We start from the raw sequence: 19044 nt of genomic DNA on the forward strand, positions 1-19044 counted from the left end.
AGTTAGTATGTGAGGTTATGGTCAGGTTAGGGTTAGGTTAGGTTTAGGACATCAGAGTTAGTATTTGGTTATGGTTGGGTTTTGTTAGGTTTAGGACGTCAGAGTTAGTATGTGAGGTTATGGTCAGGATAGGATAGGGTTTGGTTAGGTTCAGCACATCAGAGTTAGTATGTGAGGTTTGGTTAGGGTTTGGATAGCTTTAACACATCAGAGTTGTTTTGTGGGTTAAAGTTTGGTTAGGTTTAGCACGTCAGAGTTAGTATGTGAGGTTATGGTTAGGTTAGGGTTTGGTTTGGTTCAGCACGTCAGAGTTAGTATGTGAGGTTATGGTTAGGTTAGGGTTTGGTTAGGTTTAGGACATCAGAGTTAGTATGTGAGGTTAGGTTAGGGTTTGGTTAGGTTTAGCACATCAGAGTTAGTATTTGTGGTTATGGTTGGGTTTGGTTAGGTTTAGGACATCAGAGTTAGTATGTGAGTGTTTACTGTTGTGTGTTCATGTAAGTGTTTGCATCTGAATCCCTGTAAATACATGAATTATCTCACGGGAATGATGATCTGGTGAATTATCTGCTGAGATCAGAGTCATATATTGATATTATACATTGAATATCTTGTCAGTTAGCGATCAGCAGTTGTTCAAATGTAATGTGTGGTTAAACTTTACACTTTAACCAGTTACCAGTACATACGTGCATGATTTCATACTTTTCCATTAGTCAGAGCTCATAAAGTGACATGTGTTTTTAATGAATGTCGTGAACAGATCCTCACCAATGGTTGTGCAAGTTGAAGATAAACATCTAACAGTGGAACACCTGCTGAAACATCAGGGCTGTTCTCACCTGGAAACCACTCGCTTGTCTTTTCAGGTACATCTGTGTCATCTGTGATTTATATAATGCTCATCTGTACACAAACATACGTGTGTGCTGATCATAGCAGAGTGTGAGTAGTTAATGACTGATGTTTGTGTTGTTGTTGCAGTGGGCTGTGGTTTACAGATGGACTCACCTCTCACAATGATATGAGATTTGTCAGGGGACGATGCATACAGGTGAGACATGTTCTTAAGTCATACAGACAGTTTTAGTAATAATGTATAGAGTCAAAGCTGTTGTATAGTGTACATATGAACTGTGACAAGTGTGTGTGCTTTATTCAGCATTCTAGAAAACATGATTATTGTGACACTGAAGGATTGGACAGACTGTGCAAAGTATCTGTCATTTGTATGTTGCTTATGGTAATGTTTACATCTTGTCATCTTCTATATGAAAAGTGTTTGGAGAGGAATAAATCAGTCTATTTAGGGCAGATGTGCCGGTCAAGTATAAATGTTTCAAAATATAGGCCAGGGTCCCGTTGGAGCGCTTGTCTCCAGGGTGTGCTCTCACAGGTCCTCTTTTAGACAAAGTGATTCCGGGTTCCTCACCCAAGAGCTTTTCTGTCAGCAAATACTGTGTTCAACTGTGCTGCTGGGAAATGTGTCAAAGTGCAATTCAATTTCATGCCTCTTACACGTTTTCCTATTGGCCCAAACCTCCTCGCTCTGCCCTAGCAACAAAAGTGGGTTATTTGCATAGGCTTTCCCCATTGGCTGCCGCTTTAGCTCTCGGGCCAATGGCGCGGCATCTTCCTGGTGGTAGGCTATGGTAATGAGGCACTGTTGCTGGGGTTGCGAGCGCTGGTTACCAGTGTGAATGTGCTGCATTGTGTTTGCTGGTGAGAGCTGATAAATGACGACTCCATGATCTGCAGAATTCCCACTCGCTGTAGACCGTCACATCTCAAAACATCACATCTATCATTACACTCTTAGTTGGAGTATTTGGACACTTTGTGGTGTTTATTATTTTTTCGTGTGTGTGTTCAGATTCTCAGCTGTCTAGACGTCATATAAACTGTAGTGTGAAACCGTTCACACAGATTTACCTCATTTACTTCAGGTTTGTCTTTGCATTGCATTAAAGTCATTTAAAAACTAAACAGCAGGATTTATCCTGGGTCAAAAAATGGTCTGCAGTGGTTAGGGTTAGATGTAGACGGTCATCCATATGTTTGAAGTTGTTTTATTACATAATTGCAATTAATTTATAACATCATTACTTGGTTGCATTTCACGTTTACATTGGATATGTTATTTTTCATCATCTAAGCATCTGGAAACTTTTGAAAAAATGTTTTCTTTATGGTGCTATGTGAAATCAAACTAATGAACACCTTATTACTAAAGCAGTAGTTATAATATTCTGATTGTACCCTTGAGTAGATTACTTTACTGAATTGGGACTTTGCTAGTGAAAATGCTTGTTTCATACTAGGGATGTGCACACATAGTCATTATTCGGTCACCTGTTCGACGCACATGCATGTGCAAGTTTTCACTCCGATCTGAGGGTAACTTGGGCGTGTTCAGGTCAGTTTTTCAAGTATAGGGCAAGTTAGGGGCTGTTCACGCATGTTTTTGCATGCTGAGCAGCATCTCACTTTTTTCAGCATCTTGCACAGGACCGGCACTGTTCTGAAAAAGTTTATGTTGCAAAGAGGACTTAAGGGACAGTTCACCCAAAAATGAAAATTCTGTCATCATTTATTCACCCTCATGCCATCCCAGATGTGTGTGACTTTCTTCTGCAGAACACAAATGAAGATTTTTAGAAGAATATTTCAGCTCTGTAGGTCCATACAATGCAAGTGAATGGTGACCAGAACTATGAAGCTTCAAAAAGCACAGACAATCGTAGTAAAAGTAATCCATACGACTCCAGTGGTTAAATTAATGTCTTCTAAAGTGATACAATCGCTTTGAGTGAGAAACAGAACATTGTTTAAGTCCGTTTCACTATAATTGTTTACTTCTGGTTGCTCTTCAGTGCTTGTCCATGAGGGGATCCAGATCATGCAGGCTCTCGTGCGACTTTGTTCCTGCTTTTTTGAGTAGTGTTTGACGTATATCCATTGCGATAAACTTTCTTTATTCCCGAGTCCCGATGAATAACCATTCATGAACCCTCGTGGTTAACTGAATATTACAAACGGTTATCCATGCACATCCCTGTCAATGATTTAGTTTATCTTTAGATAGACCTGAAGGCAAACAAGGCCGGTTTATTTCCTAATATCGAACATCATTCAAGCAGAACATTACACAGGACAAAAGCTTTTTCCATAATTTGTCCATAAGTCTTGGATGTTCAGACTTGAAAGTCCTTTATGTACTAGGGCTGGGCAATATGTAAAAAACATTTTATCGATAATCGCTTTTTAAAAAAAATGGCGGTATACGATTATATCGTCAACCCCCCTGCCGAGGGTCGGTGAATATTTTTGCTTTATTGATTATACTTTAAAAATTACAATTATTTATTGAAAAATTCAAATTGCACTTTAAACTAAATGAAAAAAGCATTAAAATAAGGAAGTGATAAATCTTATTTAACCACCTCTCCAAATCCAAACATTTACCAACGGCTCCATTTGCCATCACGCAAGTATCCGTCAACAACAACAAGTGGAAAATTACTAATAGCCTACAGATTAAGAACTAGAGACAATTATAAATGTAAAGATAATAATAATCATAATAATAAAGCCTAATAAATTCCCTTGTGTTCCCAAAATAATGCTGCCAAATGTGTGTTCTTATGAAATGTGTTTGTATTGTGTTTTGGTAATAGAGTTAATGCTGCCTAAAGAAAATAAAACTCAATTTTAGGTTTAAGGTGAACGTGTCTTATATTATTTTATAATTTAATCACTATCGTCTTTGTTTCTTTTATAGAAAGATATATATTACTGAACTTAGGGCTGGGTGTTTTTTCTGATTTTTACGATTAATTTGAATTTGCGTTTTGACACGATTTTGTATTTTTATTTTTAATCAAGAAATCGAGATTTTGCAAAAAATATTACAAACACTATAGTTAGATACATTGTAAATCCACCAAAGGCTGAATAAGGAAGAGAAAAATAATTCACAGCACTTGTCTTAATGTTGCTCCTGATCTGATCAGCTACACGTGTGTGCGTGCTCCAAATGAACGTGACATGTGAACAACACGGAGACTGGTATTAATCAGTAATATTCCCAGTACGACTGTACACAGTGTGATTGTAGCTCGGCTTCGTCCATCATACAGGTATACACCAGCTTAAGATCATAACTAGCCTCGGCGTGCACATGTTGATGAACGTTCTCCTTTTTACCCATAATAAAGCGTTATTTACATGACAGTTATGGGCGCTTCATTTCAAATCATGCAGAGGATATATATGGGAGAATCAAACATATCACCCAGCACTAACTGAACCTGCAGAGTTGCGTTCACAATGCATGTTAATCGCTGACTGCTCCATGGAAATAAAGCGAATTAAACTCACAGCACCTCCTGAGATGATTGGAGATAATTTGCAGCATTCTCACAGACGACATTATTCTGGCAAACAGTTTTCAGACGAATGAAACAGGAAAAAGAGTGATAACTCTTAACATGCGTGTGTTCCTCGAGACAGGCTCGTGCTGCATGCCTCTGAACAAACAGTGAATCAGACACAAGCACTGACAGCATTTCTTTTGACTGTTCTTAATAATTTGCTAAAGTGTGTTTCTTCAAGCGCATGTCTTTGTGACTAACAGTATTTCTTGTCAAGTGTCACTCCGAGATGTCTTACAGGTCGCCCGCCTGTTGCGGGTAGATGAGCAAAATTGTCAGCGCATTTGGACGAGGTGCTTGCGAACTGGATTCAGCCTCATCGTATTTTGCGGGTGGCGAGTTGCTAGTTTCACACCCTGGGCTACTGATTAATATATTTGGCGACTTCCCAGATCCATGGTTTTGCCATTTCCCGATATTGTCTGTCAACTGAGTGTCACAATCGGCATCGGGACCTTTGTAAGATATCGTTGACATCTGATAACACCGTCCTATAGCCTAGCCCTATTATGTACTTGCCCTTATATTTACAGTGTAATAACATAAACACAGTACTGTGGTTAGGTGAATGCGGCTATAGTTTTTTATAAAAAATTTGCCTAAACACATTTAAAAACTTTAACCATGACTGCCACAAATTTGTAATTATTTAATATGAAACTACAACATTTTTGTCAAAATTCCAACAGTTTGTTAATTCTGTAAAATCGTGTTATAAAATCGGGTGATGTGAAATTTTAAAATCGTTCATTTTTGCGAATGGCACAGTGTTGACTATCTTGTCCTCGTCATTGCTGCATATATTGTTGGGGCTGTCGAGTTGTTTGAGAGATTTGACTTCCTTCATAGCGCTTTAAATTAGACGATTATCAGCTGAATTCTAATGGGTCGCATCGGTTTTGTGGTGAGGGAAGCGCTCCAGAGATACAATAGGATGAAACAGAGCAGATCCATTGCACAAGTGGTTCTGTAATGATCCATGCTATACTCCCACAAAAACTGGGAAAAAGCATGTTTCACACGAAAAGCAGATTTGGCTTGTATAAACATTAATTTAATTAAATTTGGTTCGGTGGCCCAAAATTTCACTTGAATGCAGGAAAAACCCTGCATACACTGTTTATGCATGGGTGATTCAGCAGATTTCAGTTAGAGAGAGTGTGTGTGTGTGTGTGTGTGTGTGTGTGTGTAATGATGCTGAGTCAAAAACACACATCAGTTCACACACACTGTTGATCAGCTCTGATTAGATGTGTATATACCTTTGAACATACAATCTATAGTTGTGTGCTTGAGAGAGTGTCACACATGTGCCGTGTTGTCTTGTGACAAAAGCATGAGTGTGATCTGATATTTTGGGATGTTCTGTAATGTGAGCTGAGCAGACTTCACTATTACTTCTATCAAACATTCTTCATTTCTCAACATTTAAATGCAGAAAACTTTTTCCCCAGACGTCCTGTTGTCTGGCTTTATTCTGGGGGTTCACTGCTTGAGTTTATCTGTGTGTCTGTCAGTGTAAGTTGTGTGCGATCGTGCTGAAGTTGTGCTGAAGTTGTGCTGAAGTTGTGCGCGTTTGTGCTGAAGTTGTGTGTGTCTGTCAGTGTAAGTTGTGTGCGTGTGTGCTGAAGTTGTGTGTGTCTGTCAGTGTAAGTTGTGCGCGTTTGTGCTGAAGTTGCGTGTGTCTGTCAGTGTAAGTTGTGTGCGTTTGTGCTGAAGTTGTGTGTGTCTGTCAGTGTAAGTTGTGTGCGTTTGTGCTGAAGTTGTGTGTCTGTCAGTGTAAGTTGTGTGCGTGTGTGCTGAAGTTGTGTGCGTTTCTGCTGAAGTTGTGTGTGTCTGTCAGTGTAAGTTGTGTGCGTTTGTGCTGAAGTTGTGTGCGTGTGCTGAAGTTGTGTGCGTTTGTGCTGAAGTTGTGCGTGTCTGTCAGTGTAAGTTGTGTGCATGTGTGCTGAAGTTGTGTGCGTTTGTGCTGAAGTTGTGTGTGTCTGTCAGTGTAAGTTGTGTGTGTCTGTCAGTGTAAGTTGTGTGCGTGTGTGCTGAAGTTGTGTGCGTTTGTGCTGAAGTTGTGTGCGTTTGTGCTGAAGTTGTGTGCGTCTGTCAGTGTAAGTTGTGTGCGTTTGTGCTGAAGTTGTGCGCGTTTGTGCTGAAGTTGTGCGCGTTTGTGCTGAAGTTGTGCGCGTTTGTGCTGAAGTTGTGCGCGTGTGTGCTGAAGTTGTGTGCGTCTGTCAGTGTAAGTTGTGTGCATGTGTGCTGAAGTTGTGTGCGTGTGTGCTGAAGTTGTGTGCGTTTGTGCTGAAGTTGTGTGTGTCTGTCAGTGTAAGTTGTGTGCGTGTGTGCTGAAGTTGTGTGCGTGTGTGCTGAAGTTGTGTGCGTGTGTGCTGAAGTTGTGTGCGTCTGTCAGTGTAAGTTGTGTGCGTTTGTGCTGAAGTTGTGTGCTGAAGTTGTGCGCGTTTGTGCTGAAGTTGTGTGCTTCTGTCAGTGTAAGTTGTGTGCTTCTGTCAGTGTAAGTTGTGTGCGTCTGTGCTGAAGTTGTGTGCGTCTGTGCTGAAGTTGTGTGCGTCTGTGCTGAAGTTGTGTGCGTCTGTGCTGAAGTTGTGTGCGTCTGTCAGTGTAAGTTGTGTGCGTTTGCTGAAGTTGTGTGCTGAAGTTGTGTGTGTCTGTCAGTGTAAGTTGTGTGCGTTTGTGCTGAAGTTGTGTGCTTCTGTCAGTGTAAGTTGTGTGCTTCTGTCAGTGTAAGTTGTGTGCGTCTGTGCTGAAGTTGTGTGCGTCTGTGCTGAAGTTGTGTGCGTTTGCTGAAGTTGTGTGCGTTTGCTGAAGTTGTGTGTGTCTCAGTGTAAGTTGTGTGCGTTTGTGCTGAAGTTGTGTGCGTTTGTGCTGAAGTTGTGTGCATTTGTGCTGATGTTGTGTGCGTTTGTGCTGAAGTTGTGTGTGTCTGTCAGTGTAAGTTGTGTGCGTTTGTGCTGAAGTTGTGTGTGTCTGTCAGTGTAAGTTGTGTGCGTGTGTGCTGAAGTTGTGTGCTGAAGTTGTGTGTGTCTGTCAGTGTAAGTTGTGTGCGTTTGTGCTGAAGTTGTGTGCGTTTGTGCTGAAGTTGTGTGCGTCTGTGCTGAAGTTGTGTGTCTGTCAGTGTAAGTTGTGTGCGTTTGTGCTGAAGTTGTATGTGTCTGTCAGTGTAAGTTGTGTGCGTTTGTGCTGAAGTTGTGTGCGTCTGTGCTGAAGTTGTGTGTCTGTCAGTGTAAGTTGTGTGCGTTTGTGCTGAAGTTGTGTGTGTCTGTCAGTGTAAGTTGTGTGCGTTTGTGCTGAAGTTGTGTGTCTGTCAGTGTAAGTTGTGTGCGTGTGTGCTGAAGTTGTGTGCTGAAGTTGTGTGCGTCTGTCAGTGTAAGTTGTGTGCGTTTGCTGAAGTTGTGTGCGTTTGCTGAAGTTGTGTGTGTCTCAGTGTAAGTTGTGTGCGTTTGTGCTGAAGTTGTGTGCGTTTGTGCTGAAGTTGTGTGCATTTGTGCTGATGTTGTGTGCGTTTGTGCTGAAGTTGTGTGTGTCTGTCAGTGTAAGTTGTGTGCGTTTGTGCTGAAGTTGTGTGTGTCTGTCAGTGTAAGTTGTGTGCGTGTGTGCTGAAGTTGTGTGCTGAAGTTGTGTGTGTCTGTCAGTGTAAGTTGTGTGCGTTTGTGCTGAAGTTGTGTGCGTTTGTGCTGAAGTTGTGTGCGTCTGTGCTGAAGTTGTGTGTCTGTCAGTGTAAGTTGTGTGCGTGTGTGCTGAAGTTGTGTGCTGAAGTTGTGTGCTTCTGTCAGTGTAAGTTGTGTGCGTCTGTGCTGAAGTTGTGTGCGTCTGTGCTGAAGTTGTGTGCGTCTGTCAGTGTAAGTTGTGTGCGTTTGCTGAAGTTGTGTGCGTTTGCTGAAGTTGTGTGTGTCTCAGTGTAAGTTGTGTGCATTTGTGCTGAAGTTGTGTGCATTTGTGCTGATGTTGTGTGCTGAAGTTGTGTGCGTTTGTGCTGAAGTTGTGTGCGTTTGTGCTGAAGTTGCGTGTGTCTGTCAGTGTAAGTTGTGTGCGTGTGTGCTGAAGTTGTGTGCGTGTGTGCTGAAGTTGTGTGCGTGTGTGCTGAAGTTGTGTGCGTGTGTGCTGAAGTTGTGTGCGTGTGTGCTGAAGTTGTGTGCGTCTGTGCTGAAGTTGTGTGCGTCTGTGCTGAAGTTGTGTGCGTTTGCTGAAGTTGTGTGCGTTTGCTGAAGTTGTGTGCGTTTGTGCTGAAGTTGTGTGCGTTTGTGCTGAAGTTGTGTGTGTCTGTCAGTGTAAGTTGTGTGCGTGTGTGCTGAAGTTGTGTGCGTCTGTGCTGAAGTTGTGTGCGTCTGTCAGTGTAAGTTGTGTGCGTCTGTGCTGAAGTTGTGTGCGTCTGTGCTGAAGTTGTGTGCGTCTGTGCTGAAGTTGTGTGCGTTTGTGCTGAAGTTGTGTGTGTCTGTCAGTGTAAGTTGTGTGCGTGTGTGCTGAAGTTGTGTGCGTCTGTGCTGAAGTTGTGTGCGTCTGTGCTGAAGTTGTGTGCGTCTGTGCTGAAATTGTGTGCGTCTGTGCTGAAGTTGTGTGCGTTTGTGCTGAAGTTGTGTGCGTTTGTGCTGAAGTTGTGTGTGTCTGTCAGTGTAAGTTGTGTGCGTTTGTGCTGAAGTTGAATGTGTCTGTCAGTGTAAGTTGTGTGCTGAAGTTGCGTGTCTGTCAGTGTAAGTTGTGTGCGTTTGTGCTGAAGTTGTGTGCGTTTGTGCTGAAGTTGTGTGCGTCTGTGCTGAAGTTGTGTGCGTCTGTGCTGAAGTTGTGTGCGTTTGTGCTGAAGTTGTGTGTGTCTGTCAGTGTAAGTTGTGTGCGTTTGTGCTGAAGTTGTGTGTGTCTGTCAGTGTAAGTTGTGTGCGTTTGTGCTGAAGTTGTGTGCGTTTGTGCTGAAGTTGCGTGTGTCTGTCAGTGTAAGTTGTGTGCGTGTGTGCTGAAGTTGTGTGCGTGTGTGCTGAAGTTGTGTGCGTTTGTGCTGAAGTTGCGTGTATCTGTCTGTAAGTTGTGTGCGTTTGTGCTGAAGTTGTGTGTGTCTGTCAGTGTAAGTTGTGTGCGTTTGTGCTGAAGTTGCGTGTGTCTGTCAGTGTAAGTTGTGGGCGTTTGTGCTGAAGTTGTGTGCGTTTGTGCTGAAGTTGTGTGCGTTTGTGCTGAAGTTGCGTGTGTCTGTCAGTGTAAGTTGTGTGCGTTTGTGCTGAGGTTGTGTGTGTCTGTCAGTGTAAGTTGTGTGCGTTTGTGCTGAAGTTGTGTGTGTCTGTCAGTGTAAGTTGTGTGCGTTTGTGCTGAAGTTGTGTTGTGTGTTGTAGGAGGAGAGACATCAGCATGCAAACCCTCCTCTGTCCGGCTGGCTCCCTCGTTTTCTTTCCATTCGGCTGGTGTGCAGATGGATGCGCAGACGCCCCATTCACACCTGCCGTTCAGTGATGGTCACCTGCAGAGCGCTGACCAATCAGCTGCTGCGCTGCCGTACACCTCGCAGGCTCTGCAACCCAACACCGCCCAGGTACATACATGTACAATAAGCAGTTGTATATCACACACAGTCATTGAGCTGTTGAGCAGTAGCAGCAGATCTTTGCAGTGTTAGACACTGGCTGTTCATATGTGCTCATGTGTTTTTCAGGTAACTGCTGATATGGTGATGTTACAGCGGCGAATGCCTCAGTGTTTTCGGGATCCAGCAACAGCGCCTTTAAGAAAACTCTCCATCGAACTGATTAAAACCTACAAACACATTAACGAGGTGCCACACCCACACACACACACACACACATTCACAGCACTGTGATGTCTGCGCTGTTCATCATCATGATACTTTGATCTCTCAGAAATTTCAGTCATAGTCGCAGCATCAAGCACAGCGAGATACATCAATATAAATATAACAAAAAAACATCATCATACAGTCACACAGAAAGCATCTCTCATTGAGCAGTCTGTATTATATATAAATGATATCTATCTTACACATTTATCCTAATAAAACTTCTGATTTTTTTGCTGTTATTGTGTAAATAAATACATTTGCCCTTTGGGGAACAATTAAGTAGTGATAACCTTCTCACCGATCCCACACAATGAGTGCTTCTCTTTTAATTGTGTTCTCACATCCATTTGATTGATTTTCAGGTTTACTATGCAAAAAAGAAGCGTCGTCACCAACAGGGTCACGGGGAGGACTCGAGTAACAAGAAGGAGAGGAAGATTTACAATGACGGTTATGATGATGACAACTTTGACTACATTGTTAAAAATGGAGAGAAATGGATGGACCGATATGAGATTGATTCTTTAATAGGCAAAGGGTCATTCGGTCAGGTCAGTGTCTCTCTCAGGTCCCTGCAAGATGCCTCTAATGATCTGAGAGCTGTCCCTTCATCCTTACATGAACACATTATTCATTGTGTTTGATGGGGTTTGTCTCCCTCTGCTGGCAGGTGGTGAAAGCGTATGATCGTGTGGAGCAGGAGTGGGTCGCCATCAAGATCATCAAGAATAAAAAGGCCTTTCTGAATCAGGCTCAGATTGAAGTTCGACTGCTGGAGCTCATGAACAAACACGACACTGAGATGAAGTACTACATCGGTAAAGAGATGCTGCATTATTACTAAATAATGAGATGCTCACTTTATTACAAAAGTTATAGGGATAGTTCACCCACAAATAAAATGTCTGTCATTATTTACTCTCATTTCTTCCTTCCATGGAGCACAAAAGGAGATGTTAGGCAGAATGTTTGTCTCAGTCACCACTTTGCTCTTTCATGGCATATTTGTGTCTATACAATGAAAGTGAATGGTGACTGAGACTGTCATTCCGCCTTATAACTCCATTTGTTTTCCATGGAAGAAGAAATAAATGGATGGGACAATATATCGAATTTCAGTATATCGCGAACGAGAGAAGTGACGAACCACATCGAGGCAAAACTCGATATTTTGAAGTTTGCATCATTGTAATCTATCTCTTGATTTACCCTTACTGTGCTTTTTCCTTCACTGTTTACAGGGTTCACACTAGGTCATTGAAGAGCTTGAATTTAACTTTAATAAATTTAAGTACTGAAATACCTGGAAAATCACCTTGTTTTGTTGAAAAGTGCTTGAGATTAAAATAAAACATTTTTTCCGTGTGATGTCCATCAAAGATGAGATCCCGCACTCCACTTTCATTAAATAATGTGTCTTCTAATAACCTTTCTGTTCTTTACAGTCAGATAAAAAAAGTAAAAATAAATATTTTTAATCAGACATGGCGCAAATGTGATAGATAAACCCAGAGTCTTCTCACTCATTAATAAATGAGCCGCAACACCTGTGCCAGTCTGTGAGATGCCCCTTTAAACTCTTAAAGTGACAGTACCATTTTAGCACTCACTATACAAATGAATGTAAACTCAGTGTTATTAATTGTAAATTATACACATTATTTCAAACAGTGAAAGTTCAACAATTTCATGATATAATATTAATTGACAATGTAGAATGTGATTATAATAATGATGACAAATGATTAAAAATATTAAATATACACTTTTTCAGGAGAGGTTCTTTTAAGTCCTATTGCACTATTTTTAAGACTTTTTTGTGATCTTTTCTTTTAAAGATATTTCAGAAACTCTTATTTAAACTTTTAGCATTTATATTGTGTATTAAAGAACTTTATTTTGATGAGAAATTAAAATGTGCTTTTTGCTCAAACATTTAAAAAAAATATAAACAATTTTCTGTCAAACTTTGTCATTTGAGATGATATTGAATCGTGAAACTCGTATTGTATATATTGAACTGAATCGTGATAACCGTATCGTCCTTATCATCCATTTAACTATGTACGATGAGTACTGCAATACAAAGACAAACACAGTAACTACACACTTGTTAGAAATGAGTTGTGAGTGAAATGGTGTCTCTTAGACTGAATTATACTCACATTCAGAGAAAACAAAGTGACACTATTTTATAATCCATGTTTGGGTGCAAAAACAAGTCTTTGAAGACATTTTCAGTTTTGGCAGGTGTAGTTACTGTGTTTTGGCTTTTGTAGGGCAGTTTAGTACACATTTGTTTAATAAGTTTATAATAATGGCCCCGCCTGCCGGCAGGCTTTTCCCCACCTCTCTAGGGCTGGGGAGGGGGAAAAAAAACGGAGAGAGAGGAGAGAGAGAAAAAAAAACTTGCTTGCTGGTTCCCAGACACGCCTTCGCCTGGTCCTCGATCACTCCTCCACCCTCTGGTGGACGACAGCCGCTCCTCCCCGGGTGGATCGGAGCCAGTCCTCCGACCCCTGGCAGATGGAACGCCCCTCCGTGTTTTGGCGGCTCCACCGCTCCAGGCGGCCGGCAGTGAGTCCCTCCTCCCCTCGCAGATGGCGGCTGTTCCTCCGCATCCAGGCGGCCGGCAGCTACTCCTCCGTCCACCAGCGGATGGCAGCGGCTGCTTTTTTGGGTGGATGGCAGTGGCGAGGACATCCCTTCTTCCTGGGCTTCGGCACCAATGTAACAAGATTGACATGGGAAAGGAGGCGGTGGGAACCGGCTGAACAGTCAAAATATTTAATGAAACAAAAAGACACAACACAAACACACACATGGCAGCTGCATGTGGCTCTCTCTCTCCCGAACTGCCGCATTCTGCTGCACTTATCCCTTTCCTCGGCTGATTAGCCCAATACGCACGCCCGGCCCCGCCCTCCTCCTCGTTGCAAGTATATATTGTGAAAAACATTATACTATTAAAACTGATTTGACTTGGTACCATGATGCATCATATTTCAGTAAAGAGTGATGTACTTTTGCTAGTTTAAGGACAGTCTGTTCACCTGAGGCATGTTGAATAATTTTAATATGATGTATCTGTTAATCTTGTCATGTTTTGCTCTCATTCTTCTGTAGTTCATCTGAAACGTCACTTCATGTTCCGGAATCACTTGTGTCTGGTGTTCGAGATGTTGTCGTATAACCTGTACGACCTGCTGAGGAACACAAATTTCCGTGGCGTGTCTCTGAACTTGACGCGTAAGTTCGCTCAGCAGCTGTGCACCGCGCTGCTCTTCCTCGCCACGCCTGAACTGAGCATCATCCACTGTGACCTCAAACCAGAGAACATCCTGCTCTGCAACCCCAAGAGATCGGCCATCAAGATTGTGGACTTCGGCAGCTCCTGTCAGCTTGGACAGCGGGTGAGTCCGTCACAGTCCAACACGTGCTGTCAGGAGAAAGACAGTATCGGTTCAGATATTTCATAGCTTTGCTGCTTTCACTGCACAGGCAAATTTGTCAGAATCTAAATGATTGTTTATTAAGTTTAGTTGATCTCGAATGACTGGAGGTCATGGCCATTCATTGATCAGGAACAGATACTCAGTAACATTAACGTGACACGTGTCTTCAGATCTACCAGTACATCCAGAGTCGCTTCTACCGCTCACCGGAGGTGCTGCTGGGAATGCCGTATGATCTGGCTATAGACATGTGGTCACTGGGCTGCATCCTGGTGGAGATGCACGCTGGAGAGCCGCTGTTCAGTGGCGCTAATGAGGTACATCATCAGCAGTATGAGCACACACATCACTGTTATACATTTTCAGTTATTCATTTGCCAGACACTGTCTGTGTGTGTGTATATATGTGTGTGTGTAATCAAACCCATGATTAGACCCACCACAAACCTGCAAAACTCCACAGAAACTCACATTCATTATATTCCTCTCATGTGAGATGTTTATCGCTGTATTTTTCTTATTATTGTTTTAATGGAATATGTGATGGCAGGTCGATCAAATGAACAAAATCGTGGAGGTTTTGGGGGTTCCTCCCAATCACATTCTGGAACAGGCACCTAAAGCCCGGAAGTTCTTTGAGAAGATGTCTGACAGCATGTGGTGTGTGAAGAAGACCAAAGATGGCAAACAGGTGTGTGTGTGAATCATGTGACTCATGGAACGTCTGAATCGTGGTTGTTGGTGTCAGTGTATAACTTTTGTTCTTGTGTGTGTGTAGTATAAACCTGCGGGCTCTCGGAAGCTGCACAATATTTTGGGTGTTGAAGCGGGCGGACCGGGCGGCCGGAGAGCGGGTGAATCGGGTCATGCAGTTGCAGACTACCTGAAGTTCAAAGACCTGATCCTGCGGATGTTGGACTACGACCCCAAGACTCGCATCCAGCCGTATTACGCACTGCAGCACAGTTTCTTCAAGAAGACCGCAGATGAGGGCACGAATACCAGCAGCAGCGTCTCTACGAGTCCCGCGCTGGAGCAGTCACAGTCGTCTGGAACCACGTCCAGCACCTCCTCCAGCTCAGGTTAGTCAATCTTTCAGTGAGTCAGCATTCATAGATTCATCAGGATTCTGCTGTGAGTTCTGGTGCTCAGTTGTGCTGGCTGATTTAGCTAAACAAATTATCTCAATATTTATGAATTTGCTCTGAAATAAATAAGGAAGTTTTGTTTTCAACACTTTTGTTTTATTAATTGAACTCAAGGAAGAATGATTTTAATCATTTTCGTTTATATTCTTACTATGTATAGAGCAAAACATAAGCAGTAATATTTACCTAAATATATTATTTTATTAAAACATCTTAATACATGAAAAGTACCACTCAGAGACTTCACAGTGAATTCACATTGTCCACGATGATGCTTAATTTCATACATAGAACAAATTAATCACAAGTAAGTCCTGAATATTTGAGAATCACTCGGCCATGGTCAATGTTCTGTTGGTGTGTTGCAGGAGGTTCTTCTGGGACGAGCACCAGCGGTCGAGCGCGTTCAGACCCGACACATCAACACCGACACAGTGGAGGACATTTCAGTGCAGCGGTGAGCATCGACTGCCACAACCTCTGCCCGCAGGTGACTACACACACACACATATCTGAACCACACCCATATACACCAGCATTGACACTGAGATAAATGCTTCAAAGTGAGTTAGTTTTTTGGGTGTCTACAGCAATTTGTGGGATGTTTGACCCATATGTGAATACTCCAAACGATCTCAGACCCTTTTAAAGCTAACCAAACTGAAACCATCTCAATTCACTTGCAGCCTGCAGTTCGGTTGTGTTTTGCAGGGCTGTATAGTCATAGACTTTGTGTTGAGAATAAACTGCAATATTCCAGCTCACGTCTGTGTTGTTTGTTTGTGCGACAGGCAAGACAGGCGTTTGCGCCGGCGCTGGGTTGGGTTGGAGGAGACGGACTTCAGCAGGTGTCGGGCGAGACTCACCCCGTCCAGGAGACCACCTTCAGCATGCCCCCCCACCAGCCCAAGGCTCTTCACCCCCACACGTCCCAGCAGCACCACCATCATCATCACCTTCATCAACACGCGCAGGGCCCCGCCCGTCCGCGGCCACGCCTCTACTCACCCTCGCACAGCGCCTCCACGCAGGACTCAATGGAGGTGACGCATGGACACCTGTCCATGACCTCACTGTCTTCCTCTGCCTCCTCCTCATCCACCTCGTCATCCTCCACCGGCAAACATCACCATGGTTACCAGAGCCGGCCACTGCCACATGGGCTGGGCTTCGGACACAACGGCAGTGTGACTTTAGGACTGGGTGCCTTCTCGAACCCGCGGCAGGAGACGGGCGCGACGGCGCACCCCTCGTACTTAGCGAGCACGAACTCTGGGCCGGGCCGCTACGTGGCCGAGACTCACGCGGGTCTGAGACCTGGTCTGGACCGGGAGGACTCGCCCATGGCGGGCGTGTGCGTGCAGCAGAGCTCTGTGGCGAGCTCCTGATTCTCCTGAGAACATTCACTTTTCAGATTAAAGCTGCTGGAACGAGACGAGAGCCGATCACCGATTGGTCGCCGGGAGCCATGACATCATTGTCTGCGGACGCTTGATACGAGGCTTTGTTTCTATGATGTTTGCTTTGTGTTGTTTTTCCTTTCCGACGGTTTTAGAAGCTCATTCATATGCGCACCTTCACATTTGGTTTCTTTTTGGGAGTGATGGAGACAAAATCTCTGACATGAAACGCCAGTCGCTGTCTGTCTTGCTTGTTTTCTTCATGTCGTGCAATGGTGTGCTTTGAGCAGAGCTTTCCCACAGTGCAATGAGGGTGTGTGTGTGTGTGTGTGTGTGTGTGTGTGACTGTGGGCAGTGATTCTTCAATATGGCCTTATCATTACAGACTGAATGAGCTGGGCATTTCTTTAAGCTTTCATGTGTTTGTCGTGTGAAACACCCTGAATTCATGACACAAGATCACTGACAAACATGGAAGGTGATTCGAGGCCTTTTCTTCTCTAGAAATCCACCGCTGATCACACGGTCTGAGCGACTATCCCGCTCTTATTTTGTGCTTTATCTCATTCACTCTGTTTTCACACATTTGTGATGCTCGTTTTGTTTTGCTTCTTTGCTTTCACTTCATGATTATGCTGTGAATTTTACAAAAGTTTTTATTTTTCCCTTTTGATAATTTATTGTACCAAAGGTGTTTTTTTTTAATAGATCATAGATGTCTGTAACCAATAATGTAGCAGTTCTGCACTTTGACTCAAAGGTGTTTGATGTAAACGACTGTCAGAACTGATGTGCTCATTTTCCTGGACATCATCCGCGACTCAATTTCTGTTGCTCTTTCCCTTCTTCATTGTCCTCGACACAAGCTTCAGGCGTTTCTTGTTTTTGCTCTCACGGGATGATGGATGCCGCGAGCTGCTCGGCTGGTCCCACAGCAGCTGGACAGTCAGAGGTCATCTCCAGGCGGGACGCGGGTGCGCATTAAACCGGTCACCGCTCTCTCTCAGAACTAAAGCAATCCAACGGAGATGGAGAAACAGCGTCACATCACATCGTCTCTCTCTGTTCGAGCGATTATGACGGTTACGAATGAACGGTTCTTTAGGGTTCCTGTGATCACGGCTTACCGAGCGAGTTCATGAAACAGGCTTCAGGTGTTTACTTTGTGACCCCATTTTAATAGCTGAAATAGAATTTATGTACATATTTATATTTTTTTAATAAAGGAAGTTTAGAACTCACTACTTTTTTCCTAATGGTATTTTGAGTACATTTAAGTCAGCTTGGTAACATGCAGTGGAAGTTCTCTATGGTAGTCAATGGGTATATCAGTGCTTCCAGGCCAAAGTAGTTGACGACGCTAGTACAAATGCAAAACTCTAGGGTTGAAACGGGACGGAGAGTAGATCTTCATACCTTAATATTCTAGACAGGGTATCGTGTGTGTGCATGTGTCTCTACAATCAGAACACATCGCCAGTGTTTCACATGTTCCTATACTCCAGAGATAATGTAGTACAGGAACTCATTCAGTTTTTTATTGTGTTATTTGGACACAAACTTCAGTAAATGGGTCCATTTGAAAGCAGAAGTCAGACTGTGTGTGAGAGAGAGTGTGTGTGTGTGAGAGAGAGTGTGTGTGTGTGAGAGTGTGTGAGAGAGAGAGTGTGTGAGAGAGAGAGTGTGTGTGTGTGAGAGAGTGTGTGTGTGTGTGTGTGTGTGTATGTGAGAGAGAGAGAGAGAGAGTGTGTGTGTGTGTGTGTGTGTGTATGTGAGAGAGAGAGAGAGAGTGAGTGTGTGTGTGTGAGAGAGAGTGTGTGTGTGTGAGAGAGAGTGTGTGCGAGAGAGAGTGTGTGAGAGAGAGAGTGTGTGAGAGAGAGAGTGTGTGTGTGTGAGAGAGTGTGTGAGAGTGTGTGTGTGCGTGTATGTGAACGTGAGTGTGTGTGTGTGAGAGAGAGAGAGAGAGAGTGAGTGTGTGTGTGTGTGTGAGAGAGAGTGAGTGTGTGTGCGTGTGTGTGAACGTGAGTGTGTGTGTGAGAGAGAGAGAGTGTGTGTGTGTGTGTGTGTGTGTGTGTGTGTGTGTGTGTGTGTGTGTGTGTAGTGACAAACATCTACAACACTCAAGCTCCTGCTAGCATTTCAGGTTACACTTTATATTTTTATTTCTTTTTTTAAATCTCTCTCCCTGGTCCGATTCCCATCTGGTTCACATTCTCACTCCTCGTTTGGTTCCAGGACAAATGATAATGATGATGATGTAAACAGAATGACAGACGGATATTTCGCATCTTTATCCACAGGTTGTAAGATCAGGACTTTCTGTGTAAATTAAAATGTCACTGAAGGGCAGTAATGGACAAACCCTTTGTACTATATTCAAGCGGTCTTATGTATGATTATAAAAAAACAAAGTTGCTTAACTTGTACCTGGTCTGCTCTCATTCTTCTTATTCTGTCCAGTTCTTCAGCACATGAACGGGTTCTGGGTTTGATCTGGGGGTCTAATCGAACTTTGATCAAACATTTCTGTTTGATCAGTCATACAATAATGAACAGAATTCGGTGTCTTCCCTTCAAATTGATCTGGTTATTCAGTCATGTTATTGTCTGTCCTGTAACAAACATTCTTCAAACATAAGCAGTCGCAGTGTTCTCCGAAATCCCAGCGTGGGATTTTAGATAAAATATTTTATTCAATTGTTGTTTATCACAGTATTTTCACTATTGGGATATAGAGATTTCATCAAATGTTTATTGTTCAACATTATTTTTAATAACATCAATAACAATAGTGTTGCCAGTATTTATAATAATTCTCATTAA

At 43.0% G+C, this 19044-nt stretch overlaps 1 protein-coding gene across 1 annotated transcript; it reads left to right on the top strand.

Annotated features, from left to right (window-relative positions):
* Positions 1–749: 749 nt before the first annotated feature.
* LOC127432837 (dual specificity tyrosine-phosphorylation-regulated kinase 1A-like) lies at positions 750–18641 on the top strand. The gene is made up of 12 exons (XM_051684280.1): positions 750–869; positions 985–1054; positions 9758–9954; positions 10075–10194; positions 10581–10769; positions 10889–11036; positions 13345–13631; positions 13844–13990; positions 14224–14364; positions 14452–14755; positions 15190–15311; positions 15613–18641. The coding sequence occupies exons 2-12, from the start codon at positions 1045–1047 to the stop codon at positions 16207–16209; spliced, it is 2262 nt and encodes a 753-aa protein (XP_051540240.1). The 5' UTR covers positions 750–869; positions 985–1044; the 3' UTR covers positions 16210–18641.
* Positions 18642–19044: the final 403 nt, after the last annotated feature.

The sequence above is a fragment of the Myxocyprinus asiaticus genome, chromosome 42, assembly GCF_019703515.2.
Source record: "Myxocyprinus asiaticus isolate MX2 ecotype Aquarium Trade chromosome 42, UBuf_Myxa_2, whole genome shotgun sequence".
NCBI lineage: Eukaryota > Metazoa > Chordata > Actinopteri > Cypriniformes > Catostomidae > Myxocyprinus > Myxocyprinus asiaticus.